Source organism: Chiloscyllium punctatum, chromosome 9, assembly GCF_047496795.1.
Source record: "Chiloscyllium punctatum isolate Juve2018m chromosome 9, sChiPun1.3, whole genome shotgun sequence".
NCBI lineage: Eukaryota > Metazoa > Chordata > Chondrichthyes > Orectolobiformes > Hemiscylliidae > Chiloscyllium > Chiloscyllium punctatum.
The window spans coordinates 18,386,597-18,405,883 of NC_092747.1; the positions used below are offsets into that span (position 1 = coordinate 18,386,597).

General features: G+C 38.9%; 1 protein-coding gene across 5 annotated transcripts in view; it reads right to left on the reverse strand.

The window, feature by feature from the left end:
* Positions 1-10,022: 10,022 nt before the first annotated feature.
* Positions 10,023-19,287, reverse strand: part of jade3 (jade family PHD finger 3) — a 56,227-nt gene continuing 46,962 nt past the window's right edge. For all 5 annotated transcript variants that reach the window (XM_072576955.1, XM_072576952.1, XM_072576954.1 and 2 more), the window contains 4 exons: positions 18,028-18,144; positions 15,873-16,349; positions 15,645-15,762; positions 10,023-12,282 (listed from right to left, as the gene is read on the reverse strand). In XM_072576955.1, coding sequence (XP_072433056.1) covers positions 11,357-12,282; positions 15,645-15,762; positions 15,873-16,349; positions 18,028-18,144 — 1,638 coding nt within the window. In that variant the 3' untranslated portion in view covers positions 10,023-11,356. The remainder of the gene's footprint in view (positions 12,283-15,644; positions 15,763-15,872; positions 16,350-18,027; positions 18,145-19,287) is intronic.

A 19,287-nucleotide genomic window follows, 5' to 3' on the forward strand; every position in this document is an offset into this window, starting at 1 on the left:
ATGTACTTTCACACCAAAGTATGTTGTATTGTGTCAAAGTTTTCAAATATTATAATTTGGCAGCTTAGATTCTAAAGTAATGGTAAATGGGTTCTTAGTCTTCAGTTCTGTGATGATGATCTCTTATTTAAGGGTCAGAAACTTTTTAGAAGTAGTGGCTCAAAGTGGAATTTCAAAAATTTCATGTGACTTAAACCAAATAATACCCGGGAGAGACAAATCTTGACTTAGTAAATACTTTAAGCAACTGAGACCCAGACCAAAAGAGGGAGGCCAAAGGCCAGAAGCAGGTGCAGTTCAGATTCATATCGGCAGATGTGCGGCTTGTCAGCCTAAAAGTAGTCTAGGTAACTGAAAAAAGTTTTTATTTTCTTGGAGTTTCAGTGAGAAAAGACAATGAGGTGGTTTGTATGCCTTCGAGCAACAGTAACAGAGTGAACCATATCTGGTGAATGTGCAGAAAATTGCCAAAAGTAAACACTTGCAAATTGAACTGTTGAGTAAGAAATTTTTGTGTGTAGAATAGGAATGATACTTCAATTGAGTCAAGTGTTTGTAAAGGCTATTGTGAAGAAAAGGAATTGAAACTTCCTTTTCTTACTACTTATGGAAGATCTTTCCAAATCATTTATAGTTCTTTTTCTTTTATGTAATTTTTTTAAAAAGCAGGGACATTGACATTGCTTATGAATATGCTCAGCAACTGATCACTACAGTAAACAATTTGAAAAAATAAAACTTGTCAATCAAACCAGGTTTCGCTCCAGTATTAACAATAGCTGTAATTAGAGCAATATGCTGTGGGTTTCAACAAGGAAGTAATTTCAAAAGCAGTTTGACACCACGTTTGAAAGGCAGTCTGGAAAGGTTTGACTGTTAACCTCAAGAATTAACCTCATCTAGGATTCAATCAAATCTTTCACTGGCAAATTAGAAAATTTTACATCAGCTCAATTGTCTCAGACAAATTTATTGGAGAAGACAATTGAAGGAACAAAAGAGGAAGTTGATTCAGTTAGCATCAGTCAGAAGAACGAGTGCAAAAACCTAGAGGTAGTCAGCATCATTTCGAAGAGAGAGTCGAAGATGACATGGAAACAGAGAGCTGGCAGCTTAGAATTGGTTGTTATTCTACTACAGAAGAAATGCTAACAGTTTGGAGGTGGTTAGAATCATAGTACAGAAGAAGGCCATTCAGCCCAATGTGTCTGTACTAACTCCCAAAAGAGCTACCCAGTTAGTCCGAGTTTCCAGCTCTATCTCCGTGCAACTCTAACTCCACTTTAAAATATTTATCAAGTTGTCTTTTGGAACCTCCTGTGGAATCCACCTCCACCACTCTCCCAGGCAGCGAATTCCAAACCCTAATCACACTGAGTAATGAAGTTTCTTCTGATCTCATTTTTAGCTCTCTGGCTGACAATCTTGAAATTGTGAGCACTAGTTACTGACATACCAATTAGTGGAAACAGAATATCATCCTTTATTCTGTCAAAATTGTTCATAATTTTGAACAATTTTGAATTGTTCATAATAAAAAGGTCACCAAATGTCATTTCTATTCCTTAAGGTTTAAAATTATACAGGAACAGGTGTTGGGTTTAAGAATATATATAAAAAAGGAAATAAATATTTAATAAATTTAATTTATGAATTTAGGAAGAACATGATACATATCAGGACAGGTCATCTCACTACTGCAGCATTTAAGAGCTCTTGGATGGTAGTACGATCTAAGCAAGCACCTGCTGTAGGCACTTATAGCTCAAGCAGATTTTATGGTCAATGATCAATGTTGATGCCAATGACATAAACAGGACAATAAAACAGATGTTTTGAGAAGATTTGTAGCTCAGGTTGAGAGTCAGGATGTAGGTTTGCTCACTGAGCTGGAAGGTTCATTTCCAGACATTTCGTCATCCTACTAGGTAACATCTTCAGTGGGCCTCCGGGCAAAGCACTGTTGATAATTCCTGCTTCCTGTTTATATGTTTGGATTTCTTTGGGTTGGTGATGTCATTTCCTGTTCTTTTTCTCAGGGGTTGGTAGATGGGATCTAACTCAATGTATTTGTTGATAAAATTCCAGTTGGAATGCCATGCTTCTAGGAATTCTCATGCATGTTTCTGTTTGTCTTGTCCTAAGATGGATGTGTTGCCCCAGTCAAAGTGGTGTCCTTCCTTATCTGTATGCAAGGATACTAGTGAGAGAGGGTCATGTTGTTTTGTGGCTAGTTTTCTACCTGTTTGTCCAATGTAGTGTTTGTTATAGTCCTTGCATGGCGTTTTGTAAATAACATTAGTTTTGCTTGTTGTCAGTAATAGGGTCTTTAAAGTTCATTAGCTGCTGTTTTAGTGTGTTGGTGGGTTTGTGGGCTACCATGATGCCAAAGGGACTGAGTAGTTTGGCAGTCATTTCTGAGATGTGTTTGATGTAGGGGAGAGTGGCGAGGGTTTCTGGATGTGTTTTGTCTGCTTGTTTGGATTTGTTGCTGAGAAATCGATGGACTGTGTTCATTGGGTACCCGTTCTTTTTGAATACACGGTATAGGTAATTTTCCTCTGCTCCGCGTAATTACTCTGTGCTGTGGTGAGTGGTGGCTCATTGAAATAATGTTCTGATGCAGCTTCGTTAGGGAAGTAGAGAGGCCTTTAAAGTAGATAACAGGGGTGAGTATTTAAGCTTGGGCAGATGTAATGAATCAAAGGGTAGAATAAAGGCATGCAAGCAAAATAATATGGGAAATGAAGGTCAGAGGATGTCAAGAAGGGAATAAACTGAAGAATACACACAGTAAAGATGAGATGGATAATATGAAAACACAATGAAGATAAATAGCAATCACAATAAAGTCATCAAATTGATAGTGCAAAAACAAAAGTGTGGATGCTGTAAATCTGAAACAGAAAAGTTCTAGAGAAACTCAGCAGGTCTGGGAACATCTGTGGATAAAGACACAGATCAATGTTTTGAATCCAGTATGACTGCTTCAGAGGCATACTGGACTCAAGGCATTAACTCTAAATGGTAAGGAGTTCATAGGTTGCTTTTGAGATACTTTCTTAGAGCGGCATGTCTGGAACTAACTATAGAGCAAGTTAAATTAGACTTGATATTTCATAAATGTGTCACATTTCATAAATGACCTGAGTAAAAGCACCTTTAGGTAGCAGTGATCACAATATGATTGTAATTTATATTCAATTTGAAAGGGAAACAAGTGATTCTAAGACAAGTATTTTAAGATTAAATAAGGGCAACTACATAGGCATGAAAGCCAAGTCTCCTCATTCATTTAAACACCAACAAATGTAGTGTTAACCAATCCAGTTTCTTTTCATACATCCCAGTAACCAAACTGGTAAGCCTTCATTTAACTCCTTCTACGGCCACACCATCCCTCATCAGATAAGGATACATTACTTCAAATGCAATCCAAAAATAAGAATAAACAATTCCAGTAATAGCAAAAAATTAGGTGGTGAGAGAGAAACTTGATAATCAAGAGGGAGTGGTACCAAGCAAACAAATAGCTGCAGCCTGACAAGTCTTCAGGTTCAGATGGACTTCATTCTAGGGTCTTAAAAGAGCTTGCTAATAAGATATTAGATGCAGTGGTGTCAATTTTCCAAAATTGAAGAAGTTCCATCAGACTGGAAAGTAGCAAATTCAAGAGGAGAAAAGAAAGTGTAAGCCAGTTAGTTTGGCAGCCTACATGGGGACAGTGTTAGAATTGATAATTAAAGAGATTATAGGGGTTTAATCAGAAAGATTTAAGGTAATTGGGAAGTCAGCATGATTTTGAGAAAGGGATGTCATAATTAAGGAGAAATATGCACTGACGATAAAGGGGAGTCTATAGTTGTACTGTACTTGGGAATAGCGAGTTTTGAGAAGATTTGTAGCTCAGGTTGAGGTTCTAAATGTAAGTTTGCTTGCTGAGCTGGAATGGTCGTTTTCAGACATTTTGTCACCATACTAGGCAACATCATCAGTGAGCCTCCAGTGAAGCGCTGGTCCTATGGCTTGCTTTCGATTTGTGTTTAGGTTTTCCTGTGTTGGTGATGTCATTTCCTGTTCTTTTTCTCAGAGGGTGGTAGCTCGCTACCAATTGTTCAGAATGGCATCAACTTGTCCATCAAACTATATCATGCTGAGTTACTCATCTTAATGATATAGTGTCATTAAGTGGCAGCAAAGCAGGACAGACAATTAAGCAGTTTCTACACCCCAGTACAGGGTGAGAATCAGCCTGCTCAGGTACCATGAAGGCCCATAAGACCTCAATTAGGCATCACCCTCAAACGGAGGGCCAGATGATGAAAGTTCCTTTGAAAACTACAGCTTACAAATCTGAATTTTCAGAATAATAGGACTTTTTCTTGCAGTACAAAGTGAAATAACAGGCTTGAATATTTTGCAGCAGGTCATTAACCACATCAGTGTTAGTTAGATTTGCATTCTTTAGCTTACTTTTACAGGCTACATTCCAGTTTTATAATACACAGCAAAGCAATCAAGTTGTTCCTTGTCTATTTAACAACTGAGCTTCTTTTCTAAAAAGCTCAATCCTAATCGAATTCAAACCTGGTAAACGCTCATTCTTTATGAGCCAACTGGACAGCTCAGAAGCAGCAGCAGCCATGGCTGAAGTCAAACTGAAGCTAATAATGGTACTCCCATTTCTAGTCCAGCTAAGCTCGGGTAACTTAGAGACAATCAATCAGGTTTTGAAAGTGTACAGATGTGTTTCACATTGTCAACTTGGCCAAGAGCCTGTTAGAGGTTACCTATACATTAATTAAAAAGAAAAAAATCTTCAAATCAATCTGCCAAAAGAATGGCTGAATCAATGAGTTGTCCTCATTGCTATGCAGTTAAAGCTTTAGTAATTTAGTCAGACTCAAGATATCAGCATAGCACACCAATGTTAACCAGACCTGATCCATTTCAGTCTATGCTTATTGCATAGTTTATCCAGCATTTTGCATGAGTTCTAGTACTGGGTTACAGTCTAGGCAGCCAGTGCTATCATTATGCAATTGCAAATAGATGAAACATTAAGGAGACGACAAGCTAGATGTATTCTCATCACAGCTCATGTTTGAATGCTACAAGAGAGTATAACTAATATGATAGAGCCAAAGATGGAACACAGAAGCATTCTGTTGGTAACTTTGAGACACATCAGCAAAATAACTGTCATGCACAAAGGGACAGTGCAGCAGTGGAACCAAAAAAAGGCCAAGAAGAAATGAACCGGGGCGGCACGGTGGCTCACTGGTTAGCACTGCTGCCTCACAGCGCTAGAGACTCGGGTTCAATTCCCACCTCGGACAACTGTCTGTGTGGAGTTTGCACATTCTCCCCATGTCTGCATGGATTTCCTCCAGGTGCTCCAGTTTCCTCCCACAGTCCAAAGATGTGCAGGTTAGGTGAGTTGGTTATGCTAAATTGTCCATAGTGTTAGGTGTAGGGGAATGGGTTTGGGTGGGTTGCTCTTTGGAGGGTCGGTTGGGCCGAAGGGCCGGTTTCCACACTGTAGGGAATCTAATCTAATCTAAAAAAAGGTTACTGATCAATTGTGCCATTGGTGCAGGTTGAAGAGTTTGTAAAGAATGGATTGCAATAATACCAGTGGAATAGGATATGGCTGGTTATCTTGACATAAGTCGTTTGTAATGTTGTGGTTACATGAAACCTAGACAGAGGTACTCAGGTAGGAAGTGGTTAGAGGAGTGGCAGGTGTGGTTCAGTCAGTTAGCAGATTTATATGAGTCAGAAGTTTCCCACTGTAAACATTTGAAACAAAATTAGTTGATGACATTCAAATGCAATTCCAGGGTCATGCTACACTATCAGAGGCATCATCCTTTAAACAGAGGCCCTTTTCTCTTACCCTGGACATAAAAGATCCCATGAAACTATTCTGAAAAGGAGAATTATACCAGGTATGCTAGTCAGTGTTCATCCCTCTACCAACATTGTACAAATAAATTATTTGGTTGTCATCCCCTTACTAGCTGTAGGAGCATGCGCTTCTTAAACCAGATGCCACATTTTAAAAAATTGTATTCATTCATGGGATGAGGTTATCACTGGCTAGGTCAGCACTTATTGTCCATTCCAGAGGACAGTTAAGAGTTAACTACATTGCTGAGAGTCTGGAGTCACACGTAGTGCAGAGCAGGAAAGGATGGCAGTTTCCTTCCCTAAAAGGACATTTCCTACAGTAACCATATTTCAAAAGCACTTCAATGGCTGTAAAGTATTTTTGAACATTGAGGTCACTAAAGTCTTGTTTTTCTTTTCAGACAACGAGTTGGTGAAGGATACCGGTCAACATAGAAGGGAGAATGGCAGCTGGGAAATACAGTTGAAGAAAGGGATGATAAAATGGGTGGCCTCTCTGCTTTAGCTGTATTTTAGTAAAGCCATTTAACCCTATTGCTTTGGTCTCGAATCATACACCCTTCCCCCCCCGCCTCTGAAGTTTTCGCCCCACTAAGCATTTATTCCATTTTCGGTAGTATACTTGAGTATGAATCATTACACAGATGTAAAGGATCAACCCTACATGGATAGAACAAATGCATGAACTAAACAAATTGTTAGCATAATAATGGTTTGTATTTTCTATGATTAGTGCTGTAAAGATGAAGCAAGTTTACAATGCACTTTGTAACCACAAGGTACACTATTAACATATTAAAACATGCACTCTTATTAGAAGATCGAAGTGTTATGTGGATTTTGACTTTTGACAGATTTGTTTTAATTTAACTGAATGAAAAAAAACTGTGAAGTTCTAAGTTGAATGCAACATACCATCCAGTTACGTTCTGTTTTCGGCCACAGAACCGCCTATCTACTCCCCTCACAATAGAATCCCCTATGACTATGGCCCTATGAGTGTTTTTCCCACCCTTCTGAACAGCAGTGCCCGCCACGGTGCCATGATCCTGGCAACTGCTGCCCTCCTCTGGTGAGCCATCTCCCCCTACAGTATCCAAAATGGTATACCTGTTCTGGAGGGAGATGACCGCAGGGGACACCTGCACTGCCTTCCTATTCTTTTTCTGTCTTTTGGTCACCCATTCACTGTCTCCCTCAGCAATTCAAACCTGCGGTGTGACCAGTTCACTAAACGTGCTATCCATGACTTCCTCAGCATCGCGGATGCTCCACAGTGAGTCCATCCACAGCTCCAGAGCAGTCATGTGGCCAAACAAGAGCTGCAGCTGGTTTGGGGGGAGGGGGGTCCGGAGGGATGTACAACAGGTGTAGTATCTTGGGTTTAGCCACTGCCCAAATTAAGTCCTTACCTTCCTGGCAGCCCTCGCTTCACTCCTCACCGCTCTGTAAACATTGAGGCCCAAATGCAAGAAATGCCAAATTTCCAGTTAGCACAATTTATACTGTGGAAAATAAATTCCCAATTTCTGTTGCAAGTGATGCAATGACTGATCCAATTAACCTTTAAGCCAGTGATAGTTCTACAATGTTAACAGTGGTGTTAGGTGGAGCTGATTTTACTCCAGAATGTACAGGAACATGGGAACAGGAATTCAGCCCCTCAAGCCTGTTCCACCAATGAGATCATGGCTGTTCTGTGTCTAACTCCATATACCTGCCTTTGGTTCATATTTCATGAATATTTTTGCTTAATAAAATATTTATCGATATCGGATTTCAAATTAACAACTGATCCAGTATCAACTGCTGTTTGTAGAAGAGTTCCATATGACCCTCATGTATGAATGTAATTCCAAATGTCTCTGCTCAATGGTCTGACCCCAATTCTCAGTCTATGTCCCCAGTTCTAGAGTTTCCAACCAATGGAAATGCATTAACATTACCCATCGTCTTCTAAATTCTAAAGAAAAAGGCTTAACTTGTATAATCTCTCTTTATATTTTAATGTCTGAAGTTCAGCCAACATTTTTGTAAACCTACATTGTACTCCCTCCAATATGTCCTTTTGAGGGTGTGGTGCCCACATCTGCTCACAGTACTCCAAGTGGGGTATAACCAGGGTTTTGCAGAACCTCTGCATCCTTATCCTGCAGTCCTCTAGATATAAACAGCAGCATCCCATTCACATTTCTTGATTTGCTGCACCTGTCAATGACATTGCAAAGATCTTCACCATTTGTTGACTCGATTTCAGGCCATTTGCCAAATCATTAAACCAAGTGGGCGTTATAGAATACTTTAAAACTATTGCAAAATAAATAGCTATTCTCTAATCTCCTAATACTAAAAGATTATCTTTTTCAGTAGTCCTTTGAGAGCAATAATTACTTTCTTCAACCGTAGCTAACTAGATGGTCAAATGCTGCATCTGTATACTCTGCCATGGTAGAGCAAGTAGTGTTTTACGATCCAACAGGGTGGATGCTCAGATTTTTCAATGCTCCTTTGACTAATTTTGCACCTGGGCCTGTCTTGAGATGCTCAGGATGGTTGGCACCTTTGCTGATGTTTATTCCTCAGTTTAGATTATCTTAGGCAAGTTGCATGAGTTGGTGGGGATATTATTTGCTTTTTGTATTGGAGGGGGTGGAAATAAGAGGACACATTGCAGCTTTTTTTAATCTGGCCTCTGGGTAACAAGTTACTCTGACACAGACTCCTAAGTAAAAAGCTTGTTTTGGAAGTCTACTGTCAGGCATGCAAATTATGTCACCCACACAAAAAGTGATTTGTCAGTAACCGTTGCCTCAATGCTGAGGCTAATCAGCTTGAAACATGCTGATATTGGATTTAGCAGAGATGTTGCTGGTGATATTTTTCTAGGGGTTCAAGACGTCTGCTGTGCATTGTCTATGTCTCCTATGCACACTGAAGGGTAGATAATACTGCTGCTCTGAAGACCATTAGCTTAATGTTAGCTTTATTTCAACTGCTCTTTCAGGTCTTGTGTCCAAGAATTATAATGCAGTTAGAACAAATACCTCAAATAAATAATTACAAGAACATTTTATCTAATCTTTTTTTAATCAGAAAACTACCTGTAAAAGAGGATGCTCTGGAAAATGTCAGTGACAAAACTCCAGAAGTTTCAATATATAAAACAACTGAAAATACAAACACAATTTAGGAAACAAAGATTCATACTTAAAGACGATTATCAGTGTATCTGAACACATGAACTATAATACATGTCTTAAGGACAAGCCCGTTTTCTTTCCTTTCTCCCATTACTCCGAATGATGTGTTTTAAAACAACAACATTTTAGGCTATCCTTCACTTCTAAAGAAGGATGCAAAGTTTTCCTCAAAAATAAAAAAAAATGCCTCAACCCAAGGCAAGAAACAACACCAAGAGCTTTATGGTGTTAATTTGCAGCAGAATCTGTTCTGGTAGCACCACAAAACATTTCATGCATATTATTCACCAGAGGCAGAGGGAGCAAAAGTTACACGATGGCTTCTGCTGCTCAGAGCACCTAAAACCCGCTATTTATAAAAGGGAACTATTGCTTCCCTTTATCCCATGAAATGCCAAAAATGAAAGTACAACTATAAAACTTTGAAAGAAATTACAGAACATTAAACTGAACAAATATCAAACAGGAATAAAGGACTGGGGGCAGGGGTCAATGGCAGAAAGAGAGGGGAAAAGTTGCTGGGTGGATGTTTGTCAGAAATCTCAAGGTCAAGATGGAGGAAGGATTTTTTGAGAGACATTAGTAACCCTGCACCCCATTTCGCAAAGTTCCATACACCCAGAAGAGATGTCTAGAAGAGACAAACAGCAAAACAAATGTTTGGTGCTTGAATAGAACATGAATAGAATGAAACTTGTGGCTTGAATTATCTTTTTCAAACTAGAAACATATTTTACAACACATTGCAATAGGTGGGTGGGTGCATTTAAACTATTCTGGATTATATAATGCCTTGTGCAAATTCACTATTTTAGTGCTTAAAACAGTAGAACTAAGTTAGTATTTTCTAGCATCAGTAATAAAGAATATTACACTTACTTACTATCATGCTTTCTCATGTACTTTTTTGGTAAAACTCCAAACTTTTGGTTGCGTGGGTCAAATACAAATACTGATAGAAGAACTGGACAGTGGCAAATCTTGGTCTTCCCTGTTTACATTTAAATGAATAACTGAGGCAAACTATATTCTTTGTTGTAACATTAGAAAAACTAGAAATAAAGTACAATGACATTAAACAAATAGCTGCAAACATTAACAAAACATAACACTAATGACTAATAGGACTCACATTGAAAAAAAATTATGGAAAGCCGCAAATGTGAGGTAATTTTCCATTTAGTTAACTTGAAGTATGGCAGCAGGAATTGTATGGATTGACCTTTGGATATTAGGTCAGATGTGGCATTGATGCATCAATTAATCTTCTCCAATATAAAGACACTCTAAACCTGTGTATGTTGTAATATAAAAAAAACAAGTGCTTCCTCTCCTTAGCAAAATAAATTAAGTTTTCACATTCTCCTCATTTTCCCTCCCTAGTTTCCTGGACTGGACAGCAGTTCACTGTAACTACTATGTTAGTCTAAAACAATCAGGCTATGAAAATCTAACTGAGTATTTTAAGTAGAACATGAGATTCTGCTGTACATTGAGAAACTGAAATTTATAATTGGCTGTAACTGGAAAGAGCTGAGGTCACTGCAGAGCCACACAAGGTGGTTCGTTCTGGGGAGGGGAAAATGATAGTAGGAAGAGGCATGGATAAGCTGGGAGGTTGGCGGCGTCCGGGGGGAGGGGGGTGGAGAAAGAAGAATCGCATTGTGACTTTAAATTCAAAAATCAGTGGCCTAGATGATGGCCAACAATAGACCTAGACAGAACAATAACTTTTTAAAAAAAAAAATTGGCAGCAATGCAAACTTTTCATGGAGTACATATACTTTCTATGAGTTTCGCAATTATAAAACACCAAGCTAAGGTGACTACAGTCTGGGAAAACTTCTACTTTTTTGGAGGCAATTAGTAGTTAATATGTTCCCACCCCCCACAAGATAAACAAAAGAAACTTTCAGTGCAGCTGGATGTGTCCAAGAACATGCTGCAATAATAAAACAACGCCAGTCACCAGGAAAACAATTAAAATGTTCCTTAATAGTTCAATTGTTATCATGCCCCAAGACCACCTTAAGGCATTTAAAGTAAAACTTGCATCTTTAAAAACATTGATAGAAATACACTTGTTATTCATCTCTATTCAGGGGCAGATCATTCTGGAGTGTAATCTACAGCAAATTCAAATATTGCTGCCCATACAGAGCTATATATATATATATATATAAAAAGGACTAATATTGGCTCAATTACATTTAGCACAATGTCCTCAGTCATTCAAGTATTGATCACCTCTGTACTGAATTAATGTGACAAAGCATGTTTAACCTAGTTCTGCTGTCCTTGTGTTGCCGTGACCGGGAATCTCTCCCATAGTCTTGGTTCGGATTTTCTTCAGAATTTCTTTTCCGTAGCCTGCTCCTTTCCTGCCGAATGTCAGTTTCAGTCTCAGAGTCACTCAATTCAACATCAGGGCAGTAGCCATCATTATCCTGGTACGCTGCCGTTGTCTGGTGCTCAGAAAGCTGCTTACTCCACAGGCGATCTTTGGCCGACCCCCTTTTTAAAGGCTTTTCACAGTTTTGAAAGTCTTGTGAAGTCCTCATTAAACTGTCCAATCGGTCCTTGCAAGGCTGACCAAATTCCCCCAACTTTGATTTTCTGAAAGTGCCCTGGTTGGCAAAATGATTTTTAAGAGTTGCCACTTTGTCATAGGAGGTTTGACTGGAACAGTCTCTCTGAATAATAATGCCTGACCTTCCCCTTAGGCCATTTGATTTAAGTAACCCTGGATTATTGTTGTCTCGCATCTTTCCATTGGCATCAGCTGATTGTCCACGTAGTGTTATGTGAAGCGTGGATGGCTTGCCAGATGTCTGCTGCATGTGACATTCGGGGGATAGCAGTGAGCTACCTGCTTGAACGTTCTGCTTATGGCGACTACCAGTCAGCAACAGTCCATTGCTTCTATCATCAGGTTTCAGCCAGTGATTGGACTGTAACTTTTTTTCACTAGTTCGTGAGCCTTGTGGCGTTGCCAAATTGTTTTTACTGTACAAACTGCCATCAATGTTTAGGGACAGTGGACCATTGGCAGTAGTGGTCGCATCATTGTTGACACTTTGCGAGGGTTTTGTAGCTGTTTTTAGTTTTATTGTGATTCTTGGAGGGTCATGGAACATCAGTCCTTCTCGCGGTAAGGTCAAAGGAAGCCCTTAAAAAGAAGAGAAAAGGTGTAAGCTCAAATAGCAAATGCATTCCCCTTTCCCCTCAATCCCAAAATTTAAAGTAACTTGGAAAAGGGAGATGGGGGTGGGTGTGCGCACGCGCGAGAGAGAGAGAATGAGTTACAAAGAATTGCAAGAGAACAAGCAGGTGAATGAGAAATAGTTGTGCCTTAAAAATACGTACAGTTAAGAGTGAATTCAGTGAAGTCAAAGTTGCTTTTGCTGTGCATATTCGCAAATGTAACATGATAAATAAGGTTAATGAGTTACAACTACAGATAGTCAAGTGGAAACATGTGGTGGAAAGAGAGACTTAGTTCACAAAAACAAAAAAGCACCAGATCAAGATGTTGAGTAATAAGGTAAAATGGAGTAACAGCACGATGGCTCAGTGGTTAGCACTGCTGCCTCAGCACCAGAGTGGGGGGTCAATTCCAGCCTCTGGTGACTGTCTGCCTGGAGTTTGCACATTCTCCCCATGTCTGCGTGGACTTCCTCCCATAATGCAAAGATGTGCAGGTAAGGTGAATCAGCCATGCTAAATTGCCCACAGTGTTCAGGGATGTGTAGGTTAGGCACATTAGGCAGGGGTGAATGTAGAGTAATAAGGTAGGAGAATGGGTCTGGGTGGGTTACTCTTCGGAGGGTCAGTGTGGATTTGGTGGACCAAAGTGGCCTGTTTCCACACTGTAGGGATTCTATGATCTTCTATCATGATCTATGTCAAAAGAGATTAGTACAAGGGTATCAGCAGTCACGGAAGAATCTTATTTAGCTCGAGCCAAGAAATACTACGATACAGAGCATATTCTATAGACTCCAATTATTAGGATAGGCAACTTAGGTACAAAAGGAATCTCTAGGCATATACGTAGTGAAAAAAAGGCAGATAAAAAGGAGAAATCTGGCTTATTAGGAATCAAAATGGTTCTTTACAGACGAAAGCAGAGGGCATGGCTGAGGCAATAAAAGAGTACTTTTCACATATCTTTGCACCTATACTTTCAGACATCTTGCTTGACAAAGATGGAAATTTATCTGAATTAGCTAGGAATTTATAAAGAAGGATTAGAAAAGTCCTGCTGCTAGATCAAATGCAGCAGATAATTGAGGGAAGGGTGGGGTGATTTTGAAAAGCTTTATCATGAGGGGTTTGGACTGAGTACTTGGGAAAACAATTTGAATTTGCAGAAGGGCTGAGAACCAGAGGATACAATTTAAAAAAGGGTAAATGGTAAAAGAACCAAAAAAAAAATATGAGGAAGTACTTCCTTATGCAGCAAAAGGTTAGGAACCACAAGGTAAGGTCAGATTAACTTGTGCTAAAAAACAAAGGGGAAAAATTGCTTGCAGGGAAGGATGACTCTATCTAAACTGTGTAAACCCATAAAAGGAAATCAGCCTTGTTGTAAAACCCTCTTTGCCAAGATGCTGCACACAAGAAGCAAGGAGTTGAAAGGTTCAGGGCAGGTGAAATGTAGATTTGAGGTTTCAGTCAGATCAGCTGTGGTATCAATGATTTGACCTTGTCGTGGAGCAGAGTTGAGGGGCAGAATGGCTACTCTTATTTCTTGTTCATATGTAGACAATAAAAATTTGAAATTGGGATGAGAAAATGTTAATGTGACATTTGAATCCAATGGGTTACTGACTGTAGGCATGCAAGATTAACCAACTTCAGACTCTTGAACAGGCTTAAGTATTTCAGGAACAACAGCATATGGTGTACAAGTTGCTGTCAAAATTGTGACAAGAATAGATTCTTACACATGCAAGAACAAGGGATGATAAGCATAATAAATACACAAGGGCAAGCATTATGAAGGAAATTCAGGAATTCAAACATTTGAAAAGAAATTGAAAGGAAAAGAAAAAGTTAACTCAAAGTTGAATATAAATGAATTGAAGTTATAATGTAGATTAAGGAAATTTGAGGACACTGTCAGTGAATCAAAAAATGTTTTTAAATCAAGAGGATGCAGAAAAGATGTACAAGGATATTGCTGAGACTGCAGGGTTTGAGTTATAGCAAGCGACTGAATAGGCTGGAGCTATTTTCCCTGGAGTGTCAAAGGCTGAGGGGTGACCTTATAGAGATTTATTAAATCATGAGGGGCTTGGATAGGATGAATACCCAACGTCTTTTCCCTAAGTTAGGAGAGTCCAAAAATAGATGGCATAGGTTTAAGGTGAGTTGGGAATGATTTAAAAAGGGAATGGAGGTGTAACTGTTTTGTGCAGAGAGAGTGGTGTGTTTGGATTGAGCTGCCAGAGGAAGTGGTGAAGGCAGTTAAGATTCTAACAGTTAAAAGGCATCTGGATAGTTACATGATTGGATAGGGTTTAGAGGGATAGGGGCCAAATGCTGGCAAATGGGACTAGTCAGATTAGGATGTTTGGTCAGCGCAGACGAGTGGGACTAAAGGGTCTGCTTCTGTTCTGTGTGAATCTATGACTACAAAAGGCAAAATTCTTGAGAGAGACAACATTACTTGGTCTGTCACAATAATGATCTACTCTACCCAGGGTCTTAGTATTAATATCATGAACCTCTACTTTCATCATCCATTTCTACTTTTCACTAAAAAAAAGATAGTGGTCAGCATTTCTCGAAACGCAGCTGCCTGTTGCTATATGCTGCTGAACAGGAAGCATCAAGATTTTAACCCAGCGACAATAAAATGACAAGTCATAAATTCTCAAATCAGTATAATGAGAGACTAAGTACAGTCCCTAGCTTAAGGAACTTTCTTCCTCATCAAGCAGTGTTACTTCTATCTCAATATGCTTCAATCCTTCTCAAGAGCTATCGATCTGACTCCTCCTTTTTGAAAAGCATCAGCCTTTTTTCTGATACTGTTATAACATTCAAAATAACAAGGTTTAAGGAATCCCCAGTCAATAAGTGTAGGTTAACGGGAGGCAATAGCCCAATCATATGATTGCAAGACCATTAATCCAGAAACCCTGGTAAATGATTTGGGGACCCAGGTTCAAATCAGTTTTGGCAGAGGGTGGAATTTGGATTCAAGTAAAATTCTGAAATTAACAGTCTAATGATGAAAGTCCAGTATTGATTGATAGAAAAAAAAAGCCATTTGGTTCACTAATATCCTTGAAGGGAAGGAAACTGTCATCCTTATCTGGTCTTGCTTATATGCGATTCCTGATTCACAGTATTGTGGATACCCTGTGGGCAGTTAGGGATGGGCCATAAATGCTGACTTAGCCAGTGGCGCCTTCATTCGGTGAATGGAAAGTAAACCCATCCAATTCAGCAACACTTTAATATTACAAGGGTCAGCAGAATAGAAACTAAATGCACAGGAAATATTTGTGTACAACTTACCAGCAGCAATTTGCTGATTCATTAACTGGATATGCAAATTGAAAAGTTGCTCTTGCACTTTACTCTGTGACAACTTCAATTTCTCTCTTCTGCTCACCATGTAGCAAAGGTTCCTCACCTGAAAAGAATGAGCAGCATTTCAATTTTTAACATTCTTTCCAAGTTATTTGTAACCCACACCTTACTGCTTTATTATAATAGAGATAGGAAACAAAAAAAAACACAAACCCTTTCTAAGTCTTGGCGTAGATGCATGAACATCTTCATTCTGGAATGGATCTGATCCTCCTTGTGTTGACTCAAACAATTTTCTTCACCTTCCTTTGGAGGCAACAGCGGTTTACTGAAATTACTTTTTCTCTTTAGCTTCCAGTACTCAAAAATATATTCTACCACCTGCTCAGAGAGATGCAGTTCACTAGCCACATCAGCAACCTTTACCAAAGTGTAAAATTCTTCTTCTAGCTCCTGAAGCTTCTGTGCACGCAAACCTTTCTTCTCTGTTTCAGTCTGTTTCTGTTTCTGCTCATGTATTTTTGCATTTTGTTCAGAGTCACCTTCTTGGTTCTGTCTATTTTTGCTGTGCTTGAGACAGTAAGACTTGAACTTTACCTCATCACCATCATCCAAGATAGTCTTCATCTCCAGACTATGCTCAAAAGCACAAGTTACATGAAAGGCTGTGATGCAGCTCTTTACTGAACACTGAGGATTAATAAGAGAGAGAGTACAAAAAATTAATTAAAATTACACACTCCAAGAACTAGTGTTAAATAGTTTGAATCAGAGTGGTTTACAGCACAGGAGACTGTTAATCAGCCAGTTGTCATACCATTCACAATACACATACAGACTCCAGTATATAAAAGCATTTATCCACAACAGTTTTTACATTTCTCAATTGTACATTTTAACTCTAAACATTTTTATCCATGAAAAGGCGCTTTAAGATTACAATCAATTGCACAATTAGAAAATTCTTGAATTATGAAAAGAAATACAGGCATTGTTCTAAATCTGAAAGGAATCTGCTAACAAAGAAAGATTCAAACACTCGTATTTAAAAAGGTTAGAACCACGTGTCAGTATTTTGGACTTTAAAATCACCCACATCTTCAAATCCCACTGCAATAATGGGGAAAATTTAGACCACATGAAACTAGTAGAAATCACTTGTACTACTGCAACAGCTTTATGAAAGGAACAGGATAGCCATGGTGAAAGTAAAATGTGTTGCTTTCGCCTCTCTCTACCAAAAGATCCCGACCAGTTCATATGTAATTTTGCTGCAGAACACTGCTTTTATTGGGAGACAATGAAGTGGTAATGTCACAAACCTAGAAACCCTAAAAGAACACAAGCTAACATTGTAGTGGTGATGAAAGGTGTAGTATAGGTTCAAATCCCACCAGAACAATTGGTGGAATTTAAACTCAGGAATACAAAGCTAAATGACCATGACAACTGTCAACAGTAGGAATGGCAGAAGTGTTCATTAATTTAACTGCCAGAAATCTTGGGTGCAAAAAAATGGTTTGTCCACTGAATACACAGTACAGGAAGCTTGTGGTACAGTGGCGGTGACACTGATCTTATAATCTGGAGGCCCAGACCAAATAACCTGGGATGTGAGCTCAAATCTGATCATTGCAGCTGGTAGAATTTAAACTTGATTAATAAAATCTAGAATTGAAACCTAGCTTCATTGTATTAGTAAATGATTGTTTAAAAACCATTTGGCTCATTATTGCCTTTTAGGAAAGGAAGTCTGTTTCTACCTGGTCTAGCTTACAGTTACTTCAGATCCACAGCCATGTGATCGACTCTCAACTATCTGTGAATGGCCTAACAAGTGCAACTAGGGACAAGCAACAAACGCTGGACTTGCCAGTGAAAGAAAAATAGCTTTCAATTTGTGGTGCTAAATCAATACTTATCACTGATATTACAGAGCTTGTTTAAACAAAAAAAGTATAATAGAGGGTTACAATGAAACCAATTTAATGATTTCTAAACAGGGAATTAATTCCAACTGCAAATAACAGCTAACCATATGGATTCCAGGGTCCTGCTCGTAAGCAATTTCTGTGCCACTTGCCTTTATAAATAAATCACTTACCTGAAGTCACTCGTCAACTGAGAACATACTGGACTACATTTTGGCAATAACATATGATCAGTTCCCTGATACAAATCCTTAGTTAATTTCTGGAAATTCAGCAAAAGATACTTTATCAAAGCGGTCAGGATCAACAGCACAGTGGGTAGAATATGTACATATGAAAAATATAGAGGACCATTAGCCTCTTTCCATTTAGAAAGAAAGAATGCAACATAACTATTTATCAAGCCCCTTAACCTAAATTTCACAGGAAAGGCATACCTGAATGCAGGCACCAGTCTTTAATTTGCAAAGGCTGCAGACTAATGACCATCGGCTTGGCGGAATGTGAGACACCTTTGTAATTGGTTCCATTCTTTCAGGGCAGGCAATGCTGACCTGTGATTACATATAAATATACAGTTAGAGCATTTCCCCAAAGGTGCAAATAGAAAGTCAAAAATTTAATTCTGATTAGACTCAATTTATGGGCAGCTCTAGTAGGTTTGCTGCATTTTGAAAGAAGCTATTTATCTTTTTCAGAAAGTGGTATGCATTCAGACCTATTGTTAGCAGGGTCCTCAATAATTACACTTTTCTAACAACCACTATTTTGAGTGGGAATTCTCAAAAATAGAATTTGGGGTCAATAGCCATAAAAATGTTTTAAAACCTAAACTTTGATGAAAATAATTTTGCTGTGGAAAGATAATTCTAATATTTAATTTTATTCAGTGGACACTTGTTGCCAAAATTCCAAGATATTTTGTCAAAGCTGAACAATAAACAAACACTTGTTGGCTTGTAATGTTTTTGTTTCCACAGCAGAATTACTATAATGTGTGAATTGAACTCAATTAATTAATCTCAACCCTCAAAACACAACCAAGTCTTTGAGATCTTGGAGAAGATTTGTAGCTCAGGTTGTGGATCAGATTATCGGTTTGCTCACTGAACTGGTGGGTTTGTTTGCAGATGTTTCGTCACCATACAGAGTAACATCAGTGAGCCTCTGATGAAGCTTTGATGTTCTATCCGGTTTTCTCTGTTGGTGCCTTGGTTTGTTGTTCTGGGTGATATCATTTCCGCTTCAGTTTCTGAGAGGTTGGTTAATGGAATCCAAACATGTATGTTTGTTAATAAAGTTCTGGTTTGAATGTCAGGTCTCTAGGAATTCCTGCAAGTGTCCTTGTTTAGCTTGCCCCAGTCAAACCAGAGTCCCTCTTCATCTGTGTATGGGTACCAGTGATAGTTGGTCATGTCTTTTGGTGGCTACCTTCCTGCTGGTTTATCCAATGTAATGTTTGTTGCAGATCTTGCAGGGTATTTTGTATATTACGTTCAGCCTGCTGGCTGTTGGTAGGGGGTCCTTTAAATTCATCAGTTGTTATTTAATGTGTTAGGTTTGTAGGCCACCATGATGCCTAAAGACTGGAGTAGTCTGCTGGTCACCTCTGAAATGTCTTTGACGTATGGTAGGGTGACTAGGATCTCTGGGGTGTGTGGTGTCTTCCAGTTTAGGTCCATTGTACAGGAAATCGG